The sequence below is a fragment of the Cynocephalus volans genome, chromosome 13, assembly GCF_027409185.1.
Source record: "Cynocephalus volans isolate mCynVol1 chromosome 13, mCynVol1.pri, whole genome shotgun sequence".
NCBI lineage: Eukaryota > Metazoa > Chordata > Mammalia > Dermoptera > Cynocephalidae > Cynocephalus > Cynocephalus volans.
In genome coordinates, this window is record NC_084472.1 from 57,781,801 (window position 1) to 57,807,183 (window position 25,383).

At 42.7% G+C, this 25,383-nt stretch overlaps 1 protein-coding gene across 2 annotated transcripts in view; it reads right to left on the bottom strand.

Annotated features, from left to right (window-relative positions):
• BCL2 (BCL2 apoptosis regulator) overlaps positions 1 to 21,150 on the bottom strand; it is a 174,748-nt gene extending 153,598 nt beyond the window's left edge. For both annotated transcript variants that reach the window (XM_063076807.1, XM_063076808.1), the window contains exons 1-2: positions 20,027 to 21,150; positions 18,931 to 19,812 (exon numbers count right to left, since the gene is read on the bottom strand). In XM_063076807.1, the coding sequence (XP_062932877.1) occupies positions 18,931 to 19,524 (594 nt within the window). In that variant the 5' untranslated portion in view covers positions 19,525 to 19,812; positions 20,027 to 21,150. The remainder of the gene's footprint in view (positions 1 to 18,930; positions 19,813 to 20,026) is intronic.
• Between the last annotated feature and the right edge of the window lie 4,233 nt (positions 21,151 to 25,383).

The window sequence follows — 25,383 nt, forward strand, 5'->3', positions numbered from 1 at the left end:
ATCCTGCCGCTGGGTATGTTTGCCCCGAGTCATCACTTCTGGGGCCTTGATACCAACAGCATCCTGGAAAGTCCAAAAGTAGAGAGGCAACAGAGCTCAGTAATTAAGAACACCAAGTACTCTGAGACTGCGTGGGCTCGAATTTTAGCACAACCAAAGCAGCTGTAATTAGTCACCTCTCTAAGCCGTAGCGTCCTCATCTGCAAGACAAGGATAAAAACCGCACACAAAAACCTCCCCGGACTATTGTAAGGCAGAAATGCCTTAACGTAGGCAGAATGTGTAGAAGACATCAAGCATGGAGTACACACCATAGAAATACCCGCTTTATTATTGTCATGAGTATAACTGGGGTGTCCCTTTAACACTTGCTAGGGCTACTTGTAATGTCTTCACAGCCAGCTGTCCATTAATTCAGTCACTCAGTCAATATTTATTGAGCACCTACTATAGGCCTGTCTTGTGCTATTCAGTGATGATCAAATTACATCCATATTCCTCAACTCCTGTGCACAACCTTGTTGATTCTACCTTAGAAATGCCTTGTAAAGTTGCCCCATCCTGGCTGTCTCCACTGCCCATGTCTTCACTTGGACACCTGCCCCATCTTCCCATCTGGCCTCCCTGCTGCCCTCTCTACCCACCAACATGCTGCTGCCAGCAGTATTCTCTTCATCAAAAAACTGGTCATATGACTCACTACCCTGCAAGGAACCGTCACTGGCTTTCCACTGCATGACAGATTGAATCTGAACTCCTCAGTGTGGCACACAGAGCCGTGGAGAGTCAGCCTCACTGTCTTCCCAGCGTCATCTCCTTCCTGTCCACCCCAAGCCCCTACATTCTGGTCACTCTGACCTTTTTGCCATTCCCAAGCTTGCCTGGCTCTTCGATTACTCTGTTTATTTGCAATATGGTACCCTTTCACATTTTCCACAAGGCGATCTCTTTTCCTTTTTTTCTTTTTAAGCAAGCTCTTACTTATCCTTCAAGACTCAGGCCAAATGGCCTCTGTGATGCCATCCTTAACTTTCCCAGGAAAAAAATCACTGGGCTGGATATATCTGATTGTGTATCTATCTCCCCCAAGAGACTGCCATCCACAGGGCCAGAGATCATGTCTAGAAACCTAATAGGCACGAGAATGTTGAATGACCACATTCTACTGTACGGTGGTTTCAAAATGAAGTCATGAGGCAGCCCCTCTGAGTGAAGGCGTTGCAAAGCAGCTCCTACACAAGCCACACTACGCATCCTGCAGCAGGGGAGGCCAGCTAGTCCAAAGAAGCACACCATTTCATTTATGCACAGAGTCATTCAGAGACAGTGATACAGCAAAAACTCCCGCCGAAATAACAACATCCATACCCACTTGAGTCAAGTTGTTACTAATTCTCTCTAAAAAAGTGAGGTAGGAGAAGAAAAAGAACGTAAGGGGTAAGCAAATGCCATGTTAAGGTCTCTTAGTTGATTTGGGTTTTTTTTACATTGCTATTGCTCTACTTCCTCTCTTTCACTACATTGTGGAATGAATCATTTCACATAAAGTGAATTTTTCAGATGACTGAAGCCTAAACTTTTAAGAAACTTTAACCATTTGGAATGAAGATATTTCTGCAACTTATTACCCACTTACCTTGAACTCTTCAACTGTTCCTATGGAAAATAACCCTGTCTTGATGACTAAGCAGAATCATTAGGAGTAACTAAGATTGTCATGTGCTACAATCCAGCGATAACCTCAAGGGCTGCTGAGATCTCGTTACTGCCTGCCCCACACAGAAGAGCCCCAGATGGCTATTTTTTAGTTCCTGAGCTGGTTTTAATAACATTTTTGTCTCCTTCCTTGTTGTCAGACTCTAAAATAATTTTTCTAATAATTTGCAGGCCTCCATTACCTCTATTGCCGACTGAATTCTAATTTAATATAGTTGCTGTTTTTATTGGCTGGGGAAAAAAACAATATCTTGTGAGAAAATGTCTTTTAAAGAAAAAACAAAAGCAAATTGAATGGGATATTATTCAGCCTTAAAAAGGAATGACATTCTAAAAAAAAAAAAAAGGAATGAAATTCTGACACATGCTACGAGGGTGAGCTTTGAAAATGTTATGTTAGGCAAAATAAACTAGACACGAAAGGATAAATGTATGATTCCACTTTATATGGTACCTAGAAGAGTCAAATTCATAAGGACAGAAAGTAGAATAGTGGTTACCTGGGGCTGGGGGAGGGAAGGAGGGGGGTTAGTGTTTAGTGGGTAGAGTTTCAGTCTGGTGTGATGAAAAGGTTCTGGATATAGATGGTGATAATGTCTGCACCACAATAACAATGTGCACATTTAAAAATGGTAAATTTTATTTGACATAAATTTTACCACACACACATACTGCATACATAGGTATGTATTTTTTTAAAGCAAACAAGTTAAGAATGAAGGCTGAGCTCTTATGAGTAATGGGTGTGAACGTTAGCATGTGAACTTTGTGACATCCTTCTGCACAGAAGGGGTTGAAATTCCTTCCTAGTTCCTAGCTGTGTTTAGGGTCATCATCCCCAAACATGATCTGAAGCAGGTAATGCACTTTGCAGTCATAAAGGTCTTTTACTCCCAAATTACAGTACTGGTAACAAACATGCTCTCCTTACTTTTTGGTGGACATTATGGATAATAGCAAAGAAAACTGAGGCATGGGAAGGACAGGGCTTTTTCCTTTTCAATGGGAAACTAGGGAGCCTGTCCAGAGCACAGGATCCAGATCTCCTCTTGCCTTGTCCTGAGATCCAGCTCTCTAACTAGGAGGTCACATATAAAGCTGTTAAAAGAACAAAGATACTGATTATCTGAATTCATTAGGATTTGAAGGATTTGCAAAAATACATAAAGCAGCCTTTTAAACATTACACTGTTGGGTTATAGTTTATAAACTAAACATCTTAGATTACATTGGACCAACATTTTTAAAGCAGTCTGGTCCATAAAAGAAAGAGGAAATAGTTGGTGGCTTGTTCAACTAACACAGAGCCCAGAGTTTGGGAAGCCTGGTATTGAACTCTGCCTCACTTAATGAAAGGTTACTATTGTCCCCTTGCCCGAATATAATTTCCCTTCCTTTTTTGCTTCTTTATGAAATACCATGAAGTTCTACTCTAAAAAAGCCATAACAACATGTTGTGCCTGGGAAAAATGTTTTTTTATTTATATATGCTTTATTAAACAAACCACTTAAAACACTAGCTTTTATTTTCCCTCTGAATTAGCTACAGATTTTGCACATGAACTTAAAGTTAGTTAAATATTCCATCTATATGTGTTTAATAATACAAAGAGAGAGAGACATTAACACGAAAGCAGGAAAAAAGGTTTAATAAGGAAGCATAAGAGTTTCCTATCTTGTCAGAATTTTAATGTTTAAGTTTCTTTTAAGAAAGTAGTTTCCTGGCCCACGCTGAAACTCCCTTAGCCTTGCAAATCAACACAAAGGCATCCTGTTCAAATGTTATTATGGAAACACTGTGCTGTTCTAGGCCAAATGTATCCAAATTAAACGAGGCGGATGGAAATAACTCTCCCTTGATACACAGTGGTTGCTCAAGGTGGGTTTGTTTATGAGTAGATTAAAATTTACAGCTAAATATAAAAACAGATACATCATCATCTTGTAAACTTGAGTAACATGTCATTCCGCCTCTGGATTCTGGAAAAAACACTAAGGTCATTCCTAAAATAAGAACGGTGAAGGGATGAAGATCACACCAGAGGTAAAACCACAGAGTTTTCCCACCTTTTTATTAAGGCATTAGGCAGGTTACAATTTGACAGTGAGATCATTCCTCTGGAACCAGGAAAGCACTGTGGGTTTGTTATTCCAACACACACTCTGACCCCTGAGAGAGCTTCTGAATCAGGTGTCTGGTCTTGGTATGAAGCAGTGATAACTACTTATTTTTCAAAGGCTATTTATACAGACTCTTGGAGTCAAAGGGGAGAGAGAGAAAAGTTTCATTTTTTCAACTATAAAAGAACTTCAAAAAATCTAGGTCATGAAAAAGATTTCCTAGTTACTAAAACAAAGATAACTAATTGGTGTTCTACAGAAACCAAAGAGTCACATGTATCAAGTTGTTCTTTTTAATAGCTTTCTGTTTTCTTTTTTTTTTTTTTCATTTTTTTAATGTTTTAATTTTTTAAAATTTCTTTAAATTCCAGAGGACATTTATTATCATTTTGGTTGCTTAAATAAAGGATCTGGCTTTTGCCTCTAACTAGGTGAAGTTACTTGACTTTGCAGAATCTGTTTCCTCATCTATAATTCCACTTCCTACCCTCAGGGGGAGGTTATTGGGGTTAAATAATCTCCTGTCCATAAAAGTGTACCCAGGGTCTGGCACATATTGGGATTTAATAAATGCTAGTTTTCTTCCTTCCCCCTGGCTTTCGGTGACTAAGGCCAATAACCAATGTTGTGATAAATGGAAATGGGGGAAATGAGAAGGAAGTACATAAGGAAAAAAATGTTCCAAACATGTTAGCCCAAAAGAGTAGAAGTCTCTTTAATTCAATATTGTGCATAGTAACTCATTTTAAACTGATCAAAGGGCTACACTATACTAATATATTAATTTTCAGGTAGAACACTATTTTCAGCTGCTAATGCAGAAAAGCCATTAAATCTCCTCTGTATAAATCGCAATACTGCTAGAAGAACCTCAAAGCCTAATGTTAAGAAGTTAATATTGCCCTATCAGCACCCCAGTATCACATTGCCATTTCCTTTACTTTGTAGCCTTTCTATCATATTGTTATTTGTTTACCTTTTACTGTTCTGACTTACCCACGACATTGGATTCACCATATATGAGTGACAGTACTTGACATCACGTTTTCAGTTACTGCTCCAGCCCTCTAGACTTGTCCTTGGCACATAGTAAGTTCTTTATAAATATTTGTTGAATGAATGAAGTTGAACAACATGCCCTTTAACACTGTGGAAACCTACTGACAAAGACTCCACCATTTTTTTCCATTTTCTAAATTCAATAAACACTCACCAAACTTTCATTTGGTCACCCAAATAGAAGCGCCCAATTTTCAAAATAAATTATAACACAGTTGCTACTTAGATACCTATAATCAAAACCAATCATCTATGTCCATGTAATTCTACTTTCCCCCTGTTGAAAGGGGCTGTGTCACAGAACTATGTCATCGATGAGAGATAGAGAACTCTTGCATCAACCTCACCACAGTCCCTTTAGTGGCAGGTGCACATCCAAGCCCACCAGCTCACAGGCACATCCTCACAGGGTCTTACGCTAATGCATGGGCATCAAACACCCCTCTGCTGCCAGCCTAAAAAACTCTTCAAAAGCTGAATCAAAGGAGGGACAATAACCAGAAACAAATGACTACATTTTAATTTTCCTGAAAACTTTTGAATAGAAAGCAGTACAGCATACTATTTTTCAAAATTAAGGATATTTGATACAGGTTCTATTGACAGTCTAGTGTCTTTATGAAAAACATACCCAAAGAAGCAGTACAGTGTGAAGAAATATCTCCTGGTCTCCAAAGCCTGGGAATGAATACAAGCTCCTCCTTTGCTTACTGGCTCTCATGAAGCTTTGTTAGCCAAAGTTTTCTCTTCACAGGGGAATAAACAAATAACAGAAAGCGTGTGGGGAGAGGAAGGCAGGGAGAAGCTGGAACATGAAATCTGCCTTGCTTAGGGTTGTTGTGTAGATCAAATGGGCCAACACATAGGGAATTCCTTTGGAAACTTTAAAATCCTACAGAAAGGCAACATACCACCGTAATTTCTTTCACCTGGAGGAAAATTCTATGAAAACTGCCTCTGATAATTGAATTCTTCCTTCAAACACACTTTCATTAACCGGTTGTTAGTGAAGATTTATTACAATGTCTATTCTAACAAAATAATGTTTTCAATCAGGCAGTGTTAATTTTAAGAGAATGTGAAATAAGAAAACAAAAAATACTCATATATAACCAGAATAAAGACCACATTCTTTTTAAATGATTACAGGAAAAAAAACCCACTGTAGTGGAAGAAAAAAGAAGTGACGTTTTGAAGCATTCAGTCAGTCAATAAATCTTCCTAAAAATCTCTTCCTTCCAGTCCTCATCATTGCACAGAGCTATCAATCTCTTGCCGTTCCCACTACCGTCCCTCTAGGTCAGGCACGTGGTCTCCTGCTCATTTACTGAAAGACCCTCCTACCTGGTCATGGACTTCTCCCCAGTCTCATTAATTGTCTGAAGTGGAGTCAGAGTGACCTATCTGGAATTAGCCCTTCCAGAGTGGCACATCGCCAGCATCATCTTTCTGACCCACCCACGTGTACTCCCCACTGCAGCCAGGCTGGACTCCAGTTCCCGCAACCCACCGTGTGGTCTCTTGCCTCTGGCCTTTGTTCCAGAAGTTCTGTCTGCTGGCCACACTTTGCTCCTCCCACCACTTCACTAGGTTAACTCCTGCCCATCCTTCAGGCTTCAGTCCACTTCCTGGGAAGACTGTCTTTTTTTTTTTTTTTTTTTTGGCTGACTGGTATGAGGATCCGAATCTTTGACCTTGGCATTGCAAGACTGCACTCTAACCAACTGAGTTAACCTGCCAGCCCATGGGAAGACTTTCTTGATGCTAATAAATGCCCCTGCTGTTGCCTTCCTTCTCTCAGAGCTCCAAGCATGCTCTACTGCAGTTGCTGTTGAATGACCCCCACTGCCCTTAGACCGTAAGCCATGCCTATCTTGCCCCCATTCCCACTTCTCCAGGGCCAGGGTCAATCCCAAAAATATGTGTTATGAACAAATAACTGATCTCTTGTTCTGTCTGTTTTAATCATACGATGGACAGCAAAAAAAAACACAGAGATGCAAATGGGTCCTTAACAGTAACAACGAGAACATTCCATTTCAATATCCTGCCATGCCAAACAGGTAGAGAGGTTTTAAGGAAGAGTCAAGTGACCCAACTGATATTATATTTCCCCTAAATTCTTCATATTTTAAAACTACTAATTTACTCATGGATCATGACCTTTAAATATTCCCCTACAAAAGGTATCTTTGAATTCCAATGACATGTACTTCCATCAGTGAATTTTTAATTGTGCCAAATATTAAACGCTCACATTAACCAGACAAAGCGTATTTAGCTACTGATTTGCAGTGACAGCTTGTGTTATTCTCACACACAGGCCAAGCATGAAATAGAAAACTAATAACCCCTTAACTATATTCTCAAAGTATCATTTATGGGAAAGAAAACTACATTCAAAGAAAACTTGTGCAATGGCTGTCATTTTTTTCCCCGGAGCCGCAAGCTGTTACAAAGCAGGGGAGCTCATTTTCTCACGGATATGGACAAGCTCAAGAATCCCACTGTCACTGGATGTATTCATTAAGAAGGAATCTGGCAGCAGCACAGGGGACAGATACTTTGGAGAACAGGCCAATTATCTGGGTGTCCTTTATAATTTGAAGTTTCTGAATTCACTCATAGATAAGCCACTTGAAGAGCGGCTGGCAGTGGGAACATGATGTGCAGATGGCCACCGAAGAAACAAGAGGGAGGAAAGGAGGATGGGAGAGAGAAGAGAACTGGCTTGTGGTTTCATTCATGGGGACAAATCTGTAAGATGACACATCCATCATTTAAAAAGCCCCTGGAGAAGTATGGTCAAGCTTCATTACAAGTAAACAAATCATACAATCTTTCTCAAACAGATGACGAGTGATGAGCAACAATGCTTTGAATTTGCTTCATGCCAAAGGATGAGGTTTCTCGAAATATAAATTCCACCAGTTCTTAAAACCACAGATAGCCTGTGATGCTGCTTGAACCAGAACAGAAGACTTAGCCAAACGCTGCCAGACCAATAGTTTGATCTGAGACAGTCCTGGTGGTCTTGATGGTTGGTGTCTTTAGAAATGAAATCTTAGATTCTCTCACCCCTGGGGATGCTGAGTTGTACTGACTTCCACCTTTAATTGGCTGCTTGTTTTTTTTTTTTTTTTTTTGTCTTTTTCGTGACCGTTGGTGCTGTCCGCACCGCGCTCAGCCAGTGAGCGCCCCAGCCATTCCTATATAGGATCCGAACCCGCGGCGGGAGCATCGCTGCGCTCCCAGCGCCACACTCTCCCGAGTGCGCCACGGGGTTGGCCCAGCTGCTTGTTTTTGTGAAAGAAAAACTTAGGATCATCTGTCCTTGTGAGTTTTATACTGTAGTTCTTTTTATATTGAGTTACAACACTGACCAGTATTAAAATCCACCTTGCTGCCACTGAGAACCATGGCCAAGTGCTACTTTTTTTAATGATAAGGTGATGAATAATCTCAGACTTCAAGTCCTTCACAGTCTGGGGTAGGCTTGAGATATGAAACACAAAGAATGAGAACAACTAGGCACATATATGTAGACTGTGTGTATACAACCTTTGTATAAGCAGACATAATGTGACAACCAGCAGGCTGGTATCTAATATTAGCAGTAAGGACCAGTAAATGTTGAATCTTTAATATAAAGCAAAATGTAGAAGATTTCTCTTTAGGTACGAATGACATTTTTTCAATTCAATGAAAAGGATGAAATCAAAGCACTTAATAGGTATTTTTCCTTTTTTATTTATATTAAATATTAATGAACTTATAGGATGAGACATTTGGGACACACACACAAATACTATAATTAGAGAAGTGGGAAAACATTAGCTGGTTAGGATGAATTAGATGCCCAAAGTGTCTCTAAATATAATCATTTTATTAATTAGTTCACTCAATAAGCAATCACTGTGTGTGCCCACTACCTACTATGCTAGGTGTCAGGCTGAACTTTTTTTTTAGAATGATATCCTCCCCTTTTTTTTTTTTTTTTCCTCACATTCTAAGATGTTGTGGAACAGTTGAGAGGGGGGAAGAGGAGTGGGATAGGGTGGAAGGAGGAAGAAGGGGGGGCACAGTTGAGACCCATGGCATCCCCCTCATTCCAGCTGGGGAGCCCAGAGGGCTTCCAGTGGCAGCTAGGTCGTGGCTGGGCTAGATGTGAATTATGAGCGGCATGGCTAAGGCCCTTGGCCCCACACCACCCTAGCTTGGGATCCCGGGGCACCTCTGGTGGCCTCTTGGTGGTCATTGCTGGGCTGATGTGGACGTCAGGGGTACATGGTTGAGGCCCCCAGCCCTCCCCTCACCCTGGCTTGGGAGCCTGGGGGCTTCTGGTCCTTCTAGGTTTTACTGGTGTTCTTTGGTGAACTGAGACCTTTACTGGTTAATATTTCTGATCTGTGGGGGTTTTGTTTTTTCTTTCAGTTCTGTGTTGGATTTTTCACTATTCCCACCACTTAAACTCTGCACTGGAACTAATTTGCTGTTCTTTGCTTATTCTAAAATGGGGGAACTTCCTGTGGGAACTAGCACTGGAGCCCTGTGGTTGAGCTAAATTGCTGTGTTGCTGCTGATTCTCTGGGGAAGGCTTTTTGTGCAGCTCAGGTTTTAATTGTTGTTGACCTTGTAAGCACTTCCAGGTCTTGTGAGGTCCAGTACACCCAGGTTGTGTGGAAACTCTGGTCTCGGCCTGAGTCTTTTCAGCAAACTGTACCCACTGCAGTTCTATATTCCTGACCAGTCTCCACTGAGCAGGCCTGTGCTGACTGGGGAGCAGATCAGCTGTCCTTGCTGTGCCCCAGTGTTCCCCTGGTGGGCCTGTCACCCCCACTGCCCACCCTCCAAACACTTCCCATGGGGCAGGCCATGTGCTAGTCCCTTGTGATGACTCACTGGCCTCTGAGTGGCTCCTTTTTCAGTCACCTGTGGCCTCTCACTCCTATGTGGGTCCATAGGAACACTGTCAGTGGTTTTGCTACTAAGGCCCTGCTCTCCCCTGCAGTCTCCAAGCAACTTCATATGAAGGGCACAACTGTGGCTTTTGCCAGCTCTTGCTCCATGTGCTTGATGTGTTCAGGGCTTGAAACGGTCAGAATGGACCTTTCTTTCTCTCATCATGGCTTCTCCTGCCTTCATGAATGCTGTAGGTCTCTTCTCTTCTTCCCCTGAGCTATAGCAGCCCCAGCTTGGCTGTCGTTGCTTTTTAATAGTTGTAAATTGGTTGATTGTGGGAGAGAGTGATGCTCCGGGTTGAATTTAATAGGAGAAATATTTCATTAAATGAGGAAGTTTGGGTGAAGGAGGACACCTTGATTTTGTAAGACACAGAGCCACAAATGGAGAGTACTATTAAGATACTTGGAACAACACAAATTTGACTCAAGTTGGGTTATTTTTTACATTGGCAAACTGGTAGTGGGAAGCCAAGCTGTGAACAGTAAACCTTCAAGTTAATTACCTTAACCCAATCCATAGAAGTCCACAGAAGACTTCTGAGGACAGGTGGTGTGCAAACAGCAATAATAAAAGAAGGTAGAATCTGCAGTAGCAGTTAGGACAACTTTGGGAAATAAAAGAAAAAGGGAAATCCACATGGTTTGGGAAAAAGCATATTATTTACATTGCAGACTCAGTTTCTCTCTTGAACTCCAGATCCTGATGTCCACCTGCTGGCTGAGCATTTCCATTTGGACATTCTATTGGAAGCTGAAGTTGAAAATGTCCAAAGTTAAATTCATCACTTTTACCTCACAAAACAGTAACTGTTCTTATCTTTTCCTTTCTGTCTGAAAGGCAGTATCAGTTTTTGAGCCAGCTGGGATGAAACTTGAGTCCTCTGATTCTTTCCCTCCCTCATCGTCACATTCAGTCTGCTGTCAGGCCTTCGGTTCTCCTTCTGCAGTGTTCCCCACACCTGTCTCAGCTTCTCCTTCCCCCACTCCTCCACTGGGGGTCAGCCCTCCTACGTGGTCTCCCCCTGTCCAGCCTCAATCATCGGCAACCTTCCTCAAACCCACACATCCCACTGTGTCGCAGAATCCTTTCAATATCAGTTTAACACCTACCAAGTTAGACACAAACCTCTTAGTTTAGGATCTAGTGATAAATTCTTGAACCACAGTCTTACCTCATAAGAGTCCCCTATGCCCAGTCAAGTCAGACTCTTCACAATTCCCCAAACACTCCTCATATATCCCCAACTGCTTTGACTCCTCCGATTCCTGCTACCTGAAATGCCCTTCCCCCACATCTCCTAACTGTTCTCCAAAGCTTGTCTCAAAATTATCTCCTATTGAAACTATTCCGGGTACCCGTCTAGCTGGATCAGAGCTCTCTGTCTGCTAAAGATTGTCAAGGATTACAGCAACTTACATACTTGTCTTAGTCCCCTATGGGTTGGTAGACCCCTTGAAGGCAAAGGTTTTTCCCTTAACTAAAACACCTAGCATAGAGCTTCGCACATAGTAGGGCCTTAATAAATGTTTTTTTCAACAAAAAAAGTTAGTGTGAATGTTTTCCTAAATAACCCGATCCTTATAACCCTTTCCATTTCCATCGCTGCCCTGGTTACTAGGAACTCAGGGTTAAATTTTGTGGATAATTGCTCATTTTCCTCAGTTAAGATTTCTTCAAATCATTTTCTTCTTGTACCGTCACTTCAACATTTAGAAAGTTCATCTGTCTTACTGTACTTATAATTTTGTCATAAAATACCTCAAAACTTCCTGTGTTTTCAGTGTTTAAAAGAAAAAAAAAAATGCTGGCAGAATCCATAAAGGAAATGACTAGAAGATAGCCCTGGAATTTTAGACCAGAAGTGCCAGTACTACCATCCTTTATGGACTTGCTTTTTTCTTTCAAAGAGAGAATAAATCAATATTTAATGCTGATATAATCTGTAATTAATCGTATCCCTATCCTAAGTGTAAGAAGGATATATATACACATACACACACTCATATATACATAAATATATATATAAATGTATGTATCAGACAGGCAGTGAATTAAGAGGACTGAGTATTTGTCCCAAAGTCTCAGAAAATGCTAACGCAGCTGAGAGGAATATTTGGCTACAATTCAATTTCAGAGTTAATACATAGATAGAACATTCATTGTGTTGCAAAGCAGAAGAAATCTTAGTTATCTGCTAAGGAGAGCTGGAAGAAGTCAAGACAACCTGCAACATTGATCCCTTGTTTGGTGCATCATGCATTAAAATGTGTAAACTCTCCATACTCTTTTACAGCTTAACTGTCTTTTCTATAGTAAAAAATAGAGAAACATAGTAATTGGAACTGTCACAAGAAAAGATGTATTAGTCTCAATGGAAAAAAATCTCCCTTGAAAAATTAAAACTTCACTTGACACATGGACACTCGAGTTGTTTTGGGGAGACATAATAAAGAGCAGAGTGGAGTCAGTCATAAGCTTCTGACTCATTATGTTGAAGCCCCAGAGAGCTGATTATTAACTAAAAATGGAATATGGTTCTATCCCTGAAACTCTGAAGGCAAAACAAGCAGCAGAACGGAAACGCAGATTTTCCCAGTATAGAGTTTCCCATCGAAGTGTGTGCTCCATGTGCAGTGCGGAAGGGAAGGTGCCTTCCATAGTTAACCACCTCACAGAATGTGATTGGTCGCCAAGAAATCACCCAAGTAGCTCACAGCATATTGCTACAAATAGCCACATCAGCATGTCAGGGAGATTCCCTTTCTACCATGCTTAAGAGGGTGTTTGGGGAAGTAGTCTTTACATAAGCTATTTTAGTTCATTTTGTCAAAATTTGTCTAAGGCTCGAGTATAACCCCACTACAATTTTGCACCACAGGGACTGGAGTAAGTAAAAATTTTGCCAGCAGATACTATCTTTTCTCTGCACAGGGTTGGAATTTATGATCTCTGGAGAGAATTTTTACTTGCCCAGCTGCCTAAAGCAAGATTAGAGAGGGGGTTATACTCTAGCTCTGGTTAGATCCCCATTTCTGCTCCCTCTCACCGGTATTTAGGCATATTGCTATTTTCTCTAGGTGAATCCTAACTTTCACGTGTTGGAATGTAGCAAGGAGCTAGCTAGGCTTGTGAGGTCTTTCTTTGGTGGAATGACAGGCAGGTAGGGGATGGTCAGGGGGGTGGTGCTACCTACAACAAAGCCTGGTTTGGCTTTGGAAAGACAGGAATAATCATTTAATCCTCATTCTCACTGAAAGACAGGTGGGTTTATCTTTTGTCTGACAAATAAAAGAGCAGAGAAATAGTCCTAGCACTATAAAATTGGGCATATATCAGAACAAGTGGCAACCTACAAAAATACTTTTTAAAATGAAAACAACTTTGTTGAAGTTTTACAGTCTCCATGTAAAGAAAAAGGACAAGCTCAAGAAGTCAGAAGGCAAACACCTGCTCTTTAGAAACATAAATGTGACAGTGGACTATGAATTTCTGTTAACAGCATTTTAGAAGAGAAGTATCTTGACGAATAGAATGGTAGTATAACCGAAAAACAAAACAAAACAAAATCTTTTTTTTTTTTTCTCCCAAAGGAATAATCCCTGTTCTGGTTCAAAACCTACTTGTATTTTTCTGTACACAAGTATGAGTTATTTAAGGAAGATAGTTCTTCAGATTACCCTGTTCCAATAATTCTAATCAGAGCCTTGATTGTCTTTTACTCTGAAAGAAATAATAAAATACTTTAAGAACTGTAGACTTGGTGTAAAGTTCTCTTAATGTGCATAAAGAGTGTTTAGTGGGTTAATATTTGACACACGGAATGCCCCTGCCTTTCAGTTATCTTAAGCAGATGTGTGTTATACAGCGTTTTTAAAATGATCTACATTTTACCCCCTATTTAAATTAGGCCTAATGCATACATGAACAGCCATATGGTGAGAAACAACTTTTTAAGACAAAGACTGAAGTCTATGCAAGGTAACACATACTTAGTTATTTTCTTTTCCCCTCTAAGTCTCAGAGTCTACAATCACACTTATTGGGCCACACGGTAACCATAAGTTTATTAAGACACCTACAACACTAGCCTGTTCGCCAGGACAGGGGCAAAGATCTCCTTCTTGTGCCCCCAACCTAACCCAGGGCCGATGCACGTAAGATTTGCAATCACATGTCAAATAACTGCCCCAGTCCCTGGCTGATTTTCATTATAAATCCTACTTAGGCATCAAACACTAATGCTGCTTGGACCAAACCATGAGGAATGAAAAAGAAACTTCGTAGTGAAGTAAATTCCCTGAGTGGTCTCCTATATGTAGTTGGGGGAAAGGGTGACCAGATTGAGAGGTTACTGTTATACCTGAATAAGGTGATATTAGATTACCTTAAAACGGTGTAACAGAACCTTTGAACCTCAAACATAATATATCTCTGGGGGAAAAAGAAAACTTTCTACTTGTACACTACAAAGACTGTGCTGTTTTCTAGCACAAATGCACTTCTGCTGAAATACTGCTTTGGTAAACTACTAAAACATGATGAGTGACCTTAGAAACGGATGGGTAGGTGTGCTGAGTGTGAGACACCACTGTTAACACACGCAGCACCCACACACTTGCTTATGAGCTGGCTTATCATCCCTCCAAAAAGCAAAATGGGACTGGGAGCCTAGATAAGTTAAAACTATACTGTAAGAATCTGGCTTGCTTTTTTTTTTTTTTTTTTTAATCTGTGGCTTTCTGTTACCTGGTATGCTGCGTGGCCTAATGACATTTAAGCAATCTGAAATGCACCAGTTCAACCAAGGATTGCTAAAAAGAGCAATCAGTTCTCACTAGAAAGCACAACTAAAAGTAACAGGATGCACAAAAGAAAGCCATGTTTTCAACGACATTAAACAGCAACAAAGGCCCTAAAACAGAAAAGAGAACTGAGTGAATTATAACATTTAATGAAGGTCCAGAAATAGAATCACTCAACAGCACATGGTTGAAAACTCCAGGAGCAATAATGTATTCTTTTCCTACCAAATAAATTATTGAAAGGGGTCATGTGATTCCTAGCAGGCAGAAAGATTCACTTTCCAAAGGAAAGTTCATCATTAAATATATTATTTAAGACTGGATCATCTTCATACTATTTTTAATCTTATCATTTTGCTGCCAAAATTGGCCATACACAGCTGATACTAAGCCACTAGAAAAACGACGCTCTTTCACATAATTTGTACACTGGCATGAGAACGGTATTGCTTTCCAGCTAATCAAATGTTGTGCTGGATGTGAACAGCATTCAGAAAAGAAACTGCTTGGCGACTAATAAAAAGGAAGCTGACCTCTACTGAGTGTGGAGAAGTAAGTTCCTATCTTCCTAAACCATCACCACAAAAAAAAAAAAAAAAAAAAAAAGTCGGCCCACCATCTCACCAACAGAATAAAGCCAAACGATCTCCTACAATCTCTCATTTGAATCATCTCATTCTTCTAGTGGTCCACATTGCATTCTCTCCTAAGACATGAAGCTGAGTGTCATCACATTTCTCAGTTTGAGAGGGCACTAACAATTCTCACTCACCAACACCTTGCCCATATCTCAGCCCTTTCCTTGCAAGAGTCCACTTGTCTCAAAGCAGTCACAAGGTCACTGAACTCATTTAAAGAATTTAAACTGTGCATTACAAGGGGATAAAATAATAATGAATAGAGCTATTAAACGAACTAACTCTCTTCCCTTAATTGAAGTAGAAAAGCTAACTTACTTTAATGGGACCAGTGATGCTAATACAATTGTAAAATTACCATGAGAAACATTCTTAGGAAGACTGGGCATATAGTAATTTACCTACCATCTCTATTTCACTCCAATCTATTTCTTCCTAGGGTCAGATCACTTTAGTGGACATCCGGGAAATATTCAGTACTCCAGGTAATACTATGCATCTGGAAGACCACTGGAAAGGCACATGGCAAAATCCATCCCAGGTTATGATTCTTCCTAAAAGATGCCCCCAAGAATCAAGCATGGTAACCAACGACTCTAGCTTTAATGTGCACACAAACCACAGATTCTGACTCTGTAGCTCTGGGGTGGAAGTCTGCATCTCTAAGAAGCTCTCAGGTGACGCACATGCAGCTGGTCTGTGAGCTCCACTTTGAGCACAAGGCCTTTGACATTTTCTAGAACTGTTGCTTTCTTGCTGTTCTCTCTGTCCTGCCTTTCTCTGGATGCCACACACTGCCTTATTCAGATACCATTTATCAGACGCAGAAATAAAGCCATATTCCACTCTACACCCAATGAATTCTTTAGTCTTTATTTAATTTGTTGGCTTCTGGGACCATCTATCAGAGGCTGATCATTCCAAGGTCTTGCTTTCTCCATGTCATGGAACATGAAATGCAAACAGTGTTCCTCAGCCTCAGAAGGTTCTGATTTCACAGCAGCAGCAAAGAAAAATAAGTGACTTCAAATCTAAAGCCTGGAATGTTCAGTATAGCATTCAGTAGATGAGCTGATCCACTGAGCCCTGGCAACAGTGCAGATTATTGTCGCATATCAAGAAAATATGCTAGCTCTCTTCTGAAACTTTACCATTGCTATTAAAACTACTTCACGCTGTAAGATGCAACATGTTATTAGAGATGAAACCCTGACTGGAACAAACTTAAAGAAAAATCTGTCTGTGCCAAATAGCTAAAATAAAAATTTAGATTAACAATGTACATTTGAAATGATAGGCAAATCATTTATAACTCTGAAGTAGTACCACTTTTATTCCAAAGTGTCCACATATGATTGCATTTCTTGGTGTGTATCTCTCTCTTTCTCTCTCTCTATATATAGAGAGATTTTTTTTGGCCAAATTCAAATTCCTTTGTTTTCTTATATAGTCATTCTATGTGTGTACTGAAAACTATTACACATTTTACTATCAGCCATTTGTGCTTCTATATGATTTATTTTTACTATAAGAGATTTAGTCAAAAAACATGTTATCATGTTCTACAGTATGCCTTGTGGTTTGGCATCATAAAACGTAGCCTCTACATTTATCAACCTCAGATACCTGTTGACCACAAAGATAGGCTCTACTATGAAAACTCTGTTTTAAAAGGAGAAAAAAAGTGAACCTTCACTTAATAAGAAACCTCAGTTGTATGAGCCATTAACATACTGCAACTTAACAACAAAGACCAAGGTTATATCTCAATTTCTATCATAAAAGTGTCTCTGTTTCCCACCTTTTTATTAACTTACTTGATAGATGACAATTACCTCCTTAGATTTCTTTCAAATAGAAAGAAAAAACTTAAATATGACCTTTTTTCATAAAAATATAAAATAGCAAAATTATCAAATTAGTTTTACTCTGGCTTTAAAATGATCTTTATGGAATCTGGAAGTCTCCACCTCTTTGGTTATGGGGTTAAAAATCAAACCACCTACTTAACCAAACACTTAACAAAAATATTCTTTTCACTCTTTAGCAAATTCTTCCAGAATTATCAAAGATCTCATAATGTGGGATCTCAACAAACAATTCACAAAGAGCATTTAAATTTTAGAGATTTAAATTGGGATATTTTAGTTCATTTTACTTTTAAATATTGAACAGTGGTATCAATATTTTGCCATCTTTGGTCAAATAAGATCAGATGTTCATGTCAATCATCTACTTTTCTTGGCCTTTTCTGTTTTTGGCTTCTTAATATTAGCATACTTTGTAAACTGTAGTAAAAACATGTAATGTGCTTCTTGACAGCTAATCCACTTACAGTCATTTCTAGGCTTTTTGCTCCTGTTAAGTCCTATAAAATAATAACATTAGTCATTCTCCCAAGAGACTATAAAAGGAAACACCGAACTGCACCTTTTTTCAAAGATAACTCTTTAGATTAAAACAAAAAGTCTAAAAAAAGACTCCAGATAAGAATTACTACTTTTTCATAAATTAATCACTTTAGATAAAAGATGTAGGTCTTAATTATAATACTTGAGTCTTAGGATTTGCACCCCTCCCCCAGAGAATCACGGAAAAATAGAACTGAATGGTAAAATGATGGAAATGCACAGTACCAGACAAAATCATCTCACAGGTGTTCTTCAAAGCTACAGGTATCAATCACTGCAACTAAAGTCAGGGCATGAGAGAATCCACAGTTAAGAATAAATTCTTCTGCACTTTCAGTAGATATGCTAGATGCAAGTTTTTTCAGCAGAGGCCATAAAATTATGCAGATTCTAAGTGGTGAAAAGTAAAAGATACTAAAATTCCAGTAAACTTTTAAATCATACACAAGTTACAGAACACAAAGTATGCAGCCAATGCAAATTCTGTCACCGATAAGATAAAGCATCCATAGCCCAGTGTTCATCAAGACACACAGTCATGCCACTGGGAATATGGCACACACTGTAGATTCAAGGCCATGAACTTTTGGAAAGTCAACTTACCTCTTTAAAAACACAGCTAAGTTTTCTAGGGAAGGGAGTTATATTGGTTTTCCTCTTTGGGAAAATTCTACCAACAGAGTCAGAAAAAGCATGCCCTATGGTCCTCTGGTGGAGTCTCTTCTTCTAAGTGGGTGGTTCTCAAATTTTAGTATACAGAAGAATCCCCCAGGGGAGCTTGTTTAAGATGCAGAATTGTCAGGACCCAATCCTTAGGGGTCTGGCTCATAAGTAGTCTCTGAAACCTCCGATCTCAAGAAGCTACTCAGGCCAGGTAACTGTGACACTGGGAACCCCTGGACCCCAAGTTTGAGAAATACTGAAGGAATACCATTTATCACAAAATCCTACCAGATCGAAAATGCTGGATCTTTGAACCTCAAGGGCTGGCAAGCAAATTGAACACTTTTGGCGGGAAGGAGTTATCACAGTCGGGTTGGCAGGGAGCGCTTTGTCCGAAGAAGAGGGAGGGAAGTAGGGAGTCCACAAACCTGCTTTTATTTCACTGGCCCAACAGCCTCCCTCCCCTTGCCCCAGGAGTCCAGCCACACTCCAACCACCGCACCTCAGACCTGATACCTCAAGCTCAGACTCACATTCAACCAGACATGCACCTACCCAGCCTCCGTTATCCTGGATCCAGGTATGCAGGTGCCGGTTCAGGTACTCAGTCATCCACAGGGCGATGTTGTCCACCAGGGGTGACATCTCCCGGTTGACGCTCTCCACACACATGACCCCACCGAACTCAAAGAAGGCCACAATCCTCCCCCAGTTCACCCCATCCCTGAAGAGCTCCTCCACCACCGTGGCAAAGCGTCCCCTCGCGGTGAAGGGCGTCAGGTGCAGCTGGCTAGACATCTCGGCGAAGTCGCGGCGGTAGCGACGGGAGAAGTCATCGCCGGCCTGGCGAAGGGTCAGGTGGACCACAGGTGGCACCGGGCTGAGCGCAGGCCCCGCGGCGGCGGCGGCGGCGGCAGGGGCGGCCGGGGGCGGCGGCGGAGAGGTCCTGGCCGCCGGGTCCGCGGGCGCAGCGGGCTGGGGCGTGCGCCCGGGCTGGGAGGAGGAGATGCCCGGCGCGGGGGCGGTCTCCGGGGACGCGGCGCCCACGTCTCCGGCATCCCACTCGTAGCCCCTCTGCGACAGCTTATAGTGGATGTACTTCATCACTATCTCCCGGTTATCATACCCTGTTCTCCCAGCGTGCGCCATCCTTCTCCCGAGGAAAAGCAGCCGGGTACCAACAGCACCTCTCGCCCCCGCTCCCACCCCACGGCCCCGAAAGAAAGAAGAATAGTTATAATCCAGCGATTTTATTGGATGTGCTTTGCATTCTTGGATGAGGGGGTGTCTTCAGTCTCGCGGAACACTTGATTCCGGTGTCTCCCCCTTGGCATGGGATGCAGGAAATTTTTACTCAAATTCCTTTCGGATTCTTATTTCATGAGGCACATTATTATTAATAAGTATCGTTAATATCCGTCTACTTCCTCCGGGATGCTGAAAGGTTAGAAAAAATAACTAAGTCAAAATCAGGTGCATTTTCCTTTATACACTGGGTGAAAGCAGGGATTACACACTACAAGTTACACGGCTAAAAAAGAACGTATCAAACTACGTGGAAATTAAATTTACTCGAATGCACTTAAAGTTAAAATTTCAAATGTTTCCACTGAAAGTTACATTAAACCAATCTGCTGTGCAAAGAACTTACTTGTATTTTTTAAGGACAGCATGATCCTCTGTCAAGTTTCCTTTTTTGCAAAACCAAAACAAATGCATAAGGCGACGATCCCGTCAATCTTCAGAACTCCCCGGTTATAACTGCTTTGAAACTTCCAAATGAATCAGGAGTTGGGGGTCGGAGGGGGTAAAAAATTAGGAGGATTTCCAGATCGATTCCCAGACTTCTGCTTCCCAGAAATGTCAATCCGTAGGAATCCCAACCGGAGATCTCAAGAGCACGAGGAAAAAAAAGGCAGCGGCGGCGGCAGATGAATTACAATTCTCAGTCCAATATTTGCAGAAGTCCTGTGATCTCCCCCTCTCGGCAGTTTACACACGCACACACACGCGCGGGCACAGACATGGATCTCTATCCCCGAGACCGCTTCACGCCTCCACGGGAGAGAGACAGGGGCGGGGGCGCGATGGAAGAGCCGGGGACGGGGGCAGGAATCCTCTTCTGATTAAACTCCGAACGGCAAATGCATTTTCCGAAAAGCAGCTTGACAAATGAAGGCAGGACGCGCCCGGCCCGCCGGTGCCGCGCGCGAGAAGCCCGCGCTGTGTGTGGTGCGGCAAGGGGTGGGGAGAAGGAGGTGGTGGGGGAGGGTTTTATTTTTTCCCTCTTTTCCTAAAAAGGATGACTGCTACGAAGTTCTCCCCCCTGGACCCCCTCTTCCGCTGCACCCCACCGGCGCACCCCGCCTCCGGGCTGCGCACCCTTTCTCCTCCTCCTGCTCCTGAGCGGGCGGCGCTGGCGGCGGCCGCCTCCCCGAGCTCCCGCCGCGCAGCCCGCTCCGAGCGGTGATTGCCGCCGGCGGGGAGGGCCCGGCGCCCAGGCACCTTCTCCGGCAGCGGCAACGGCGGCGGCGGCGGCGGCGGCTCGGCGGGGACACCGAGAGCGGCGGGCGGGAGCGCGGAGGGCGGGCGGGCAGCGGGGGAAAAGGGGGCGGGGAGGAAGGGGGCGGGCGCGGGGCGGGGGGGGGTCTGGCCTCTTCATTCTCCTCTCAAACCGACTGATTTCCTGTACGACGTCACACCGTTCATTCAAAAAAAGAAGAAAGAAAGAGCCCTCCTCTGAGCCGCCCGAGCGCCCCCTCCGCCCCGCTCCCCTTCCCCGGTTAAAGGCGCCGCGGCCGGTCCGGGAGCGGCGCACCCCGCCGGGGACACATGGCGCGCAGGGCCGCGGCTGGGGAGGGCGCGCCCGGGGCGGCCACCCGCCGGGTCCGCTCCGCCCGCGGCGGGGCCCGCCGGTGGGTGGCGCGGGCCGCGTAGGCCTCCCGCGCGGCCGCGGCGCGGTGGGTGTGCGAGGGGCCTCCTCGGGCCTGCGGTGGGCCCGGCGCGCGCTCGGGGGTCGCCGGGGCCCGCGAGGGGCCGACGGCGCCCGGGGAACCGCACGCGGCACGGCCCGGCGAGCGGCCGAGCGCAGGGCGGGGGGCGGCCGCTGGGTGGTGCGCCATGAAAACAAGGGCTGGAAGCGCGCCGGGAGTCGCCTCGACCCTTTCTAACCGGGTGTGCGCGTGTGTGGCCGGCGCGCTCGGCCGCCGGGGGGAAGGACCCCGCCGAGGCTGACCCCCAGCAGCGGACCTCAGCGCGGCCCTGCCGTGAAGGGAGGCGACCGCGCACATTCATTAGGAAATGTCGAGGGAAGCCCCAAGCGCCGTGTTTACTTTCAAGTTGCTTCCTAGGTGTCCACGCAGGACACGCGCGCGCACAACCCCCCGCCCGTTGCAACCTGAACGTCCAGTCAGTGACCGAGGCCAGACCCACTAAAGCTCAGCGGGCCGGGGAAGGGGCGGGCCGAGGGGGTCTCACGGGCTTTTTGCAATAGTCAAGCGAATGTTCTTTCTCTGCCCCTGCCACTTTCGACACGGCTTAGGGCTAGACGCTGAGTGCTACATGGCAACTTCGCGGCCCACAGTCCCAACGCTGGGGTGGGTAGGCTTCGATAGGTCTCCACCTTTGCCCAGCAGCCAATCCTAGATGGCCGCACTTTCTCAAATCATACATACACACACGCACACACAAGCAGACATATTTTATAATTCATCAGCAGGAACAGTCCCTAGGAGAAAAAGACAGGAGGACAAACAAGTTGCACGTGTTTATTTTTATGTCTAACAGTCTTTGACAAAGCGCCAAGAAAAAATAAAGTTTACTGAAAAGCACAGCAGCTTACTTAGTAGGACTCAAAGACAAATATATAGGGACGCTGGATTATTGTGGTCACAGAAACATAACTAATGAATACTGCAGTGTGGGCAAGTATGTTCTGACACCATCTTTATTTGGTCTCATTCCTAGGCTAAAATCAAAGCATTTATTCTTAAGCAAAAAAAAAAGCACACCCAGTTACTTTTATTTCTTCATTTATCATATCCAATCAGCCAACATGCCAACCGCTCTCGTGCAGGAATGGGTGCCGAGATGCAAATTTCTTATCCACGCAAGAGGGAATGAAGGAAGATGCTCCATGCCCCTTCCTGCCCATCTTATGGCTGCGAGAGTCCCCTTTTATCCGTGGACAGTAGTGAGGAGGTGTTCTGGCATAGACCCTAGGCGTAGATTGACCTGGGATATATGTTCTCATAGAAATGGTAGAAATCTGGGTCAGCCCATGGCTCACTCGGGAGAGTGCAGTTTTGATAACACCAAGGCCACGGGTTCGGATCCCTATATAGGGATGGCCGGTTGGCTCACTGGGTGAGCGTGGTGCTGACACCACCAAGTCAAGGGTTAAGATCCCCTCACCGGTCATCTTTTATACATATATAAAAAAAGAAATAGTAGAAATCTATACTAATTCCAAAACATTGTAGTTTAGGAATCTTCCCAGAACCTTGTCCTAAAACCCCAAAATTACTTAAGAGGAGTTGAAAGCCTTAGGCGCTTCTAATACCCAGAACGGATCCTCTATTCCCAGAAAAAGAAAAGCTTCCTGATTTTTTCTCTTCTTCTGCTCCCAGAAAACCTCACTTTATGGATTTTCCCAGACCAATTCCTTGTGTGGCTTTTTGGCCGTAACCAGCCTCAGGAGAGGTCTATGTTACAGTCTTTGACTAAGATTATACATTCCCTGAAAATGTTCTGGATACTCTTTCAGTCTAAAGAATGAAATCATTCCTCTGTTGAGATTCCATGTTTACTAGATTCCATTTTAAAGCACAAGGGCGAGTGTTTGTAGAAAGTATGTGACATTAGCTGTTTGTCTTTAGGAAATGGGAAGGTAGTGGTGAAACAGTGGCTTGAGTCAGAAGTCCTGGATTTCAATCCCAGATCTGTGCTTGACACCTTCCAACAACCTTCCAAATGTGTGCACAGCGGACTTTTCACTTTTCAAGATGTCTTCCACTTCTTCAACGCAATGAGCGGCCCTTTTGCCAACTTTGCCTAGTTGGATTCTACAAGTAGTTGGCATGCTACGAGTGCCAACCAGGAAGAGAAAAGAACGAGATGCAGGTAATGGAGACTGTATCAAGAGTCTGAAAGGCCTGTGTTCTTCATTCTCCAGTCTGCTAAACAAAAAGCTTTTTATTGCCAGTTTTCGCCACCTGCTGGTTGATGTTTAACAGCATAATTCAGTAAGTTCTCTTCATCCATCATCAATATATTGTTCCCTAAGTTTATGAAGTTCGAAAAGAACATTTTTCTAATCTGAAGATACTGATGTTTAATAAAAGGTATGTATCAAATCTTCCCAGATATTAAACTTTTTATTTAAAATGAGGGGAGAAAGAGACCATTAACTGAGAGAGATTTGATAACAGTAAGATAAAAGAGTTAAAAATGTAAAAGATGACCCCAAACCATTTAGGTTATTTTAGGCTAAAAATATAAACCATGACCCGACTGAAGCAGAAATAAATCCATTAATTGAATGAACTGACTAGAGACAGTAAAAACAAGTAGTCCATTTAGCCTACATAAAAACAAAAAACAGAAAAGGAACTACTTTAAAAATAACATCTCACAAACCTAGATAAGCAATCAAAAATACTAGTTTCCAATTTCAAGTATCTTATACATTATAAACTTTTATGCTGAATAGTGCCAAACTCTTTCACATAGTTTGAATACTTTGTAGGCAAACATTATGTAAGCCCCATGAATACCGCTGCCAATTCATCTATGCTTCAGAGCCTTTCTTCTGCTGTAAGTGGTCCATCCAAGTTGTCTGCTTTGTGCTTGCAAACCAGTCTTGTCATAACCAGGAAAGTCTTTTGTCATATCTAAACTAACAAGTTTTGGTTCAACTTAGAAACTTACCTGACTAATCTGCTGTAGGTCCTAAACCTCAAAAAATGTTCAGAGTAATTAGGCAACAACCTTTGAAACTAGGCAATGTACTACAAATAACTCTGTTGTGCAAATGTGATAGGCAGATAATGTTTAGTTTTGGTTTTCAAAGGACAGCATAGGAAATTAACTTGTGGCTACTTTTTTCCCCTTTCAAATTGACTTGGCATTTAAAGTGAAATAAACTAAAGGTAGGAACTTGTCTTATACAAATGCCTACTGCTCTGGTTGGATTGAAACTGCAGTAATAGAACAAAACAAGGTCTGTATTAGTCCGTTACTGTTGCTTATGACAAAATACCTGAAACTGGGTAATGTACAAAGAAATAAAATTTGTTTCTTACCATTTTGGAGGCTGGGAAGTCTGAAGTCCAAGGATCCCATCTGAGGAGGGCCTTGTTTTCTTGATGGTAACTCTACAGTGCCATAGGGTATCACATGGCGAAATGGCAGAAGCAGAGAGACAGACTAAACCTCCTCACTGGTTCTCCATTTAAATCCCTCAGAACCACGCCCATGACCACCATTAAACGATCAATGGATTAATCCATTCACTGGGGCATGCTCCTCACAATCTAATCACCTCTTCAAGACCCCGCCTTTCTATTACCATAATAGGATTTCCCACCCTCTTAACACTGTCACAGTGGGGGTTTTTAAGTTTTCAATACCTGGAACTTTGGGGGACACAATTCAATCCATAGCAAAGTCTAACACTATGGTATCAAGAGGAGTAGGTGAAGAATTAATTTTCTTATGTGCAGTAACTAAATTTTATTCTCTTATACTATTTAGCACAGAGCACACTTTCTCCCTGATATTGATTGCTAATGGACACAATTAGAAAATTCAAGGTTATGTGTTTGTTTCCAAAGGCTGCTGTGACAAAGTACCATAAACTAGGTGGCTTAAAACAACAGAAATTTATTATCTCACAGTTCTGGAGACTAGAGGTCCAAAATCAAGATGCCAGCAGGGCCATGATCCCTCTGAGACTGTAGGTAGAATCCTTCCTTGTCTCTTCCAGCTTCTGGTGGCAGCAGCAATACT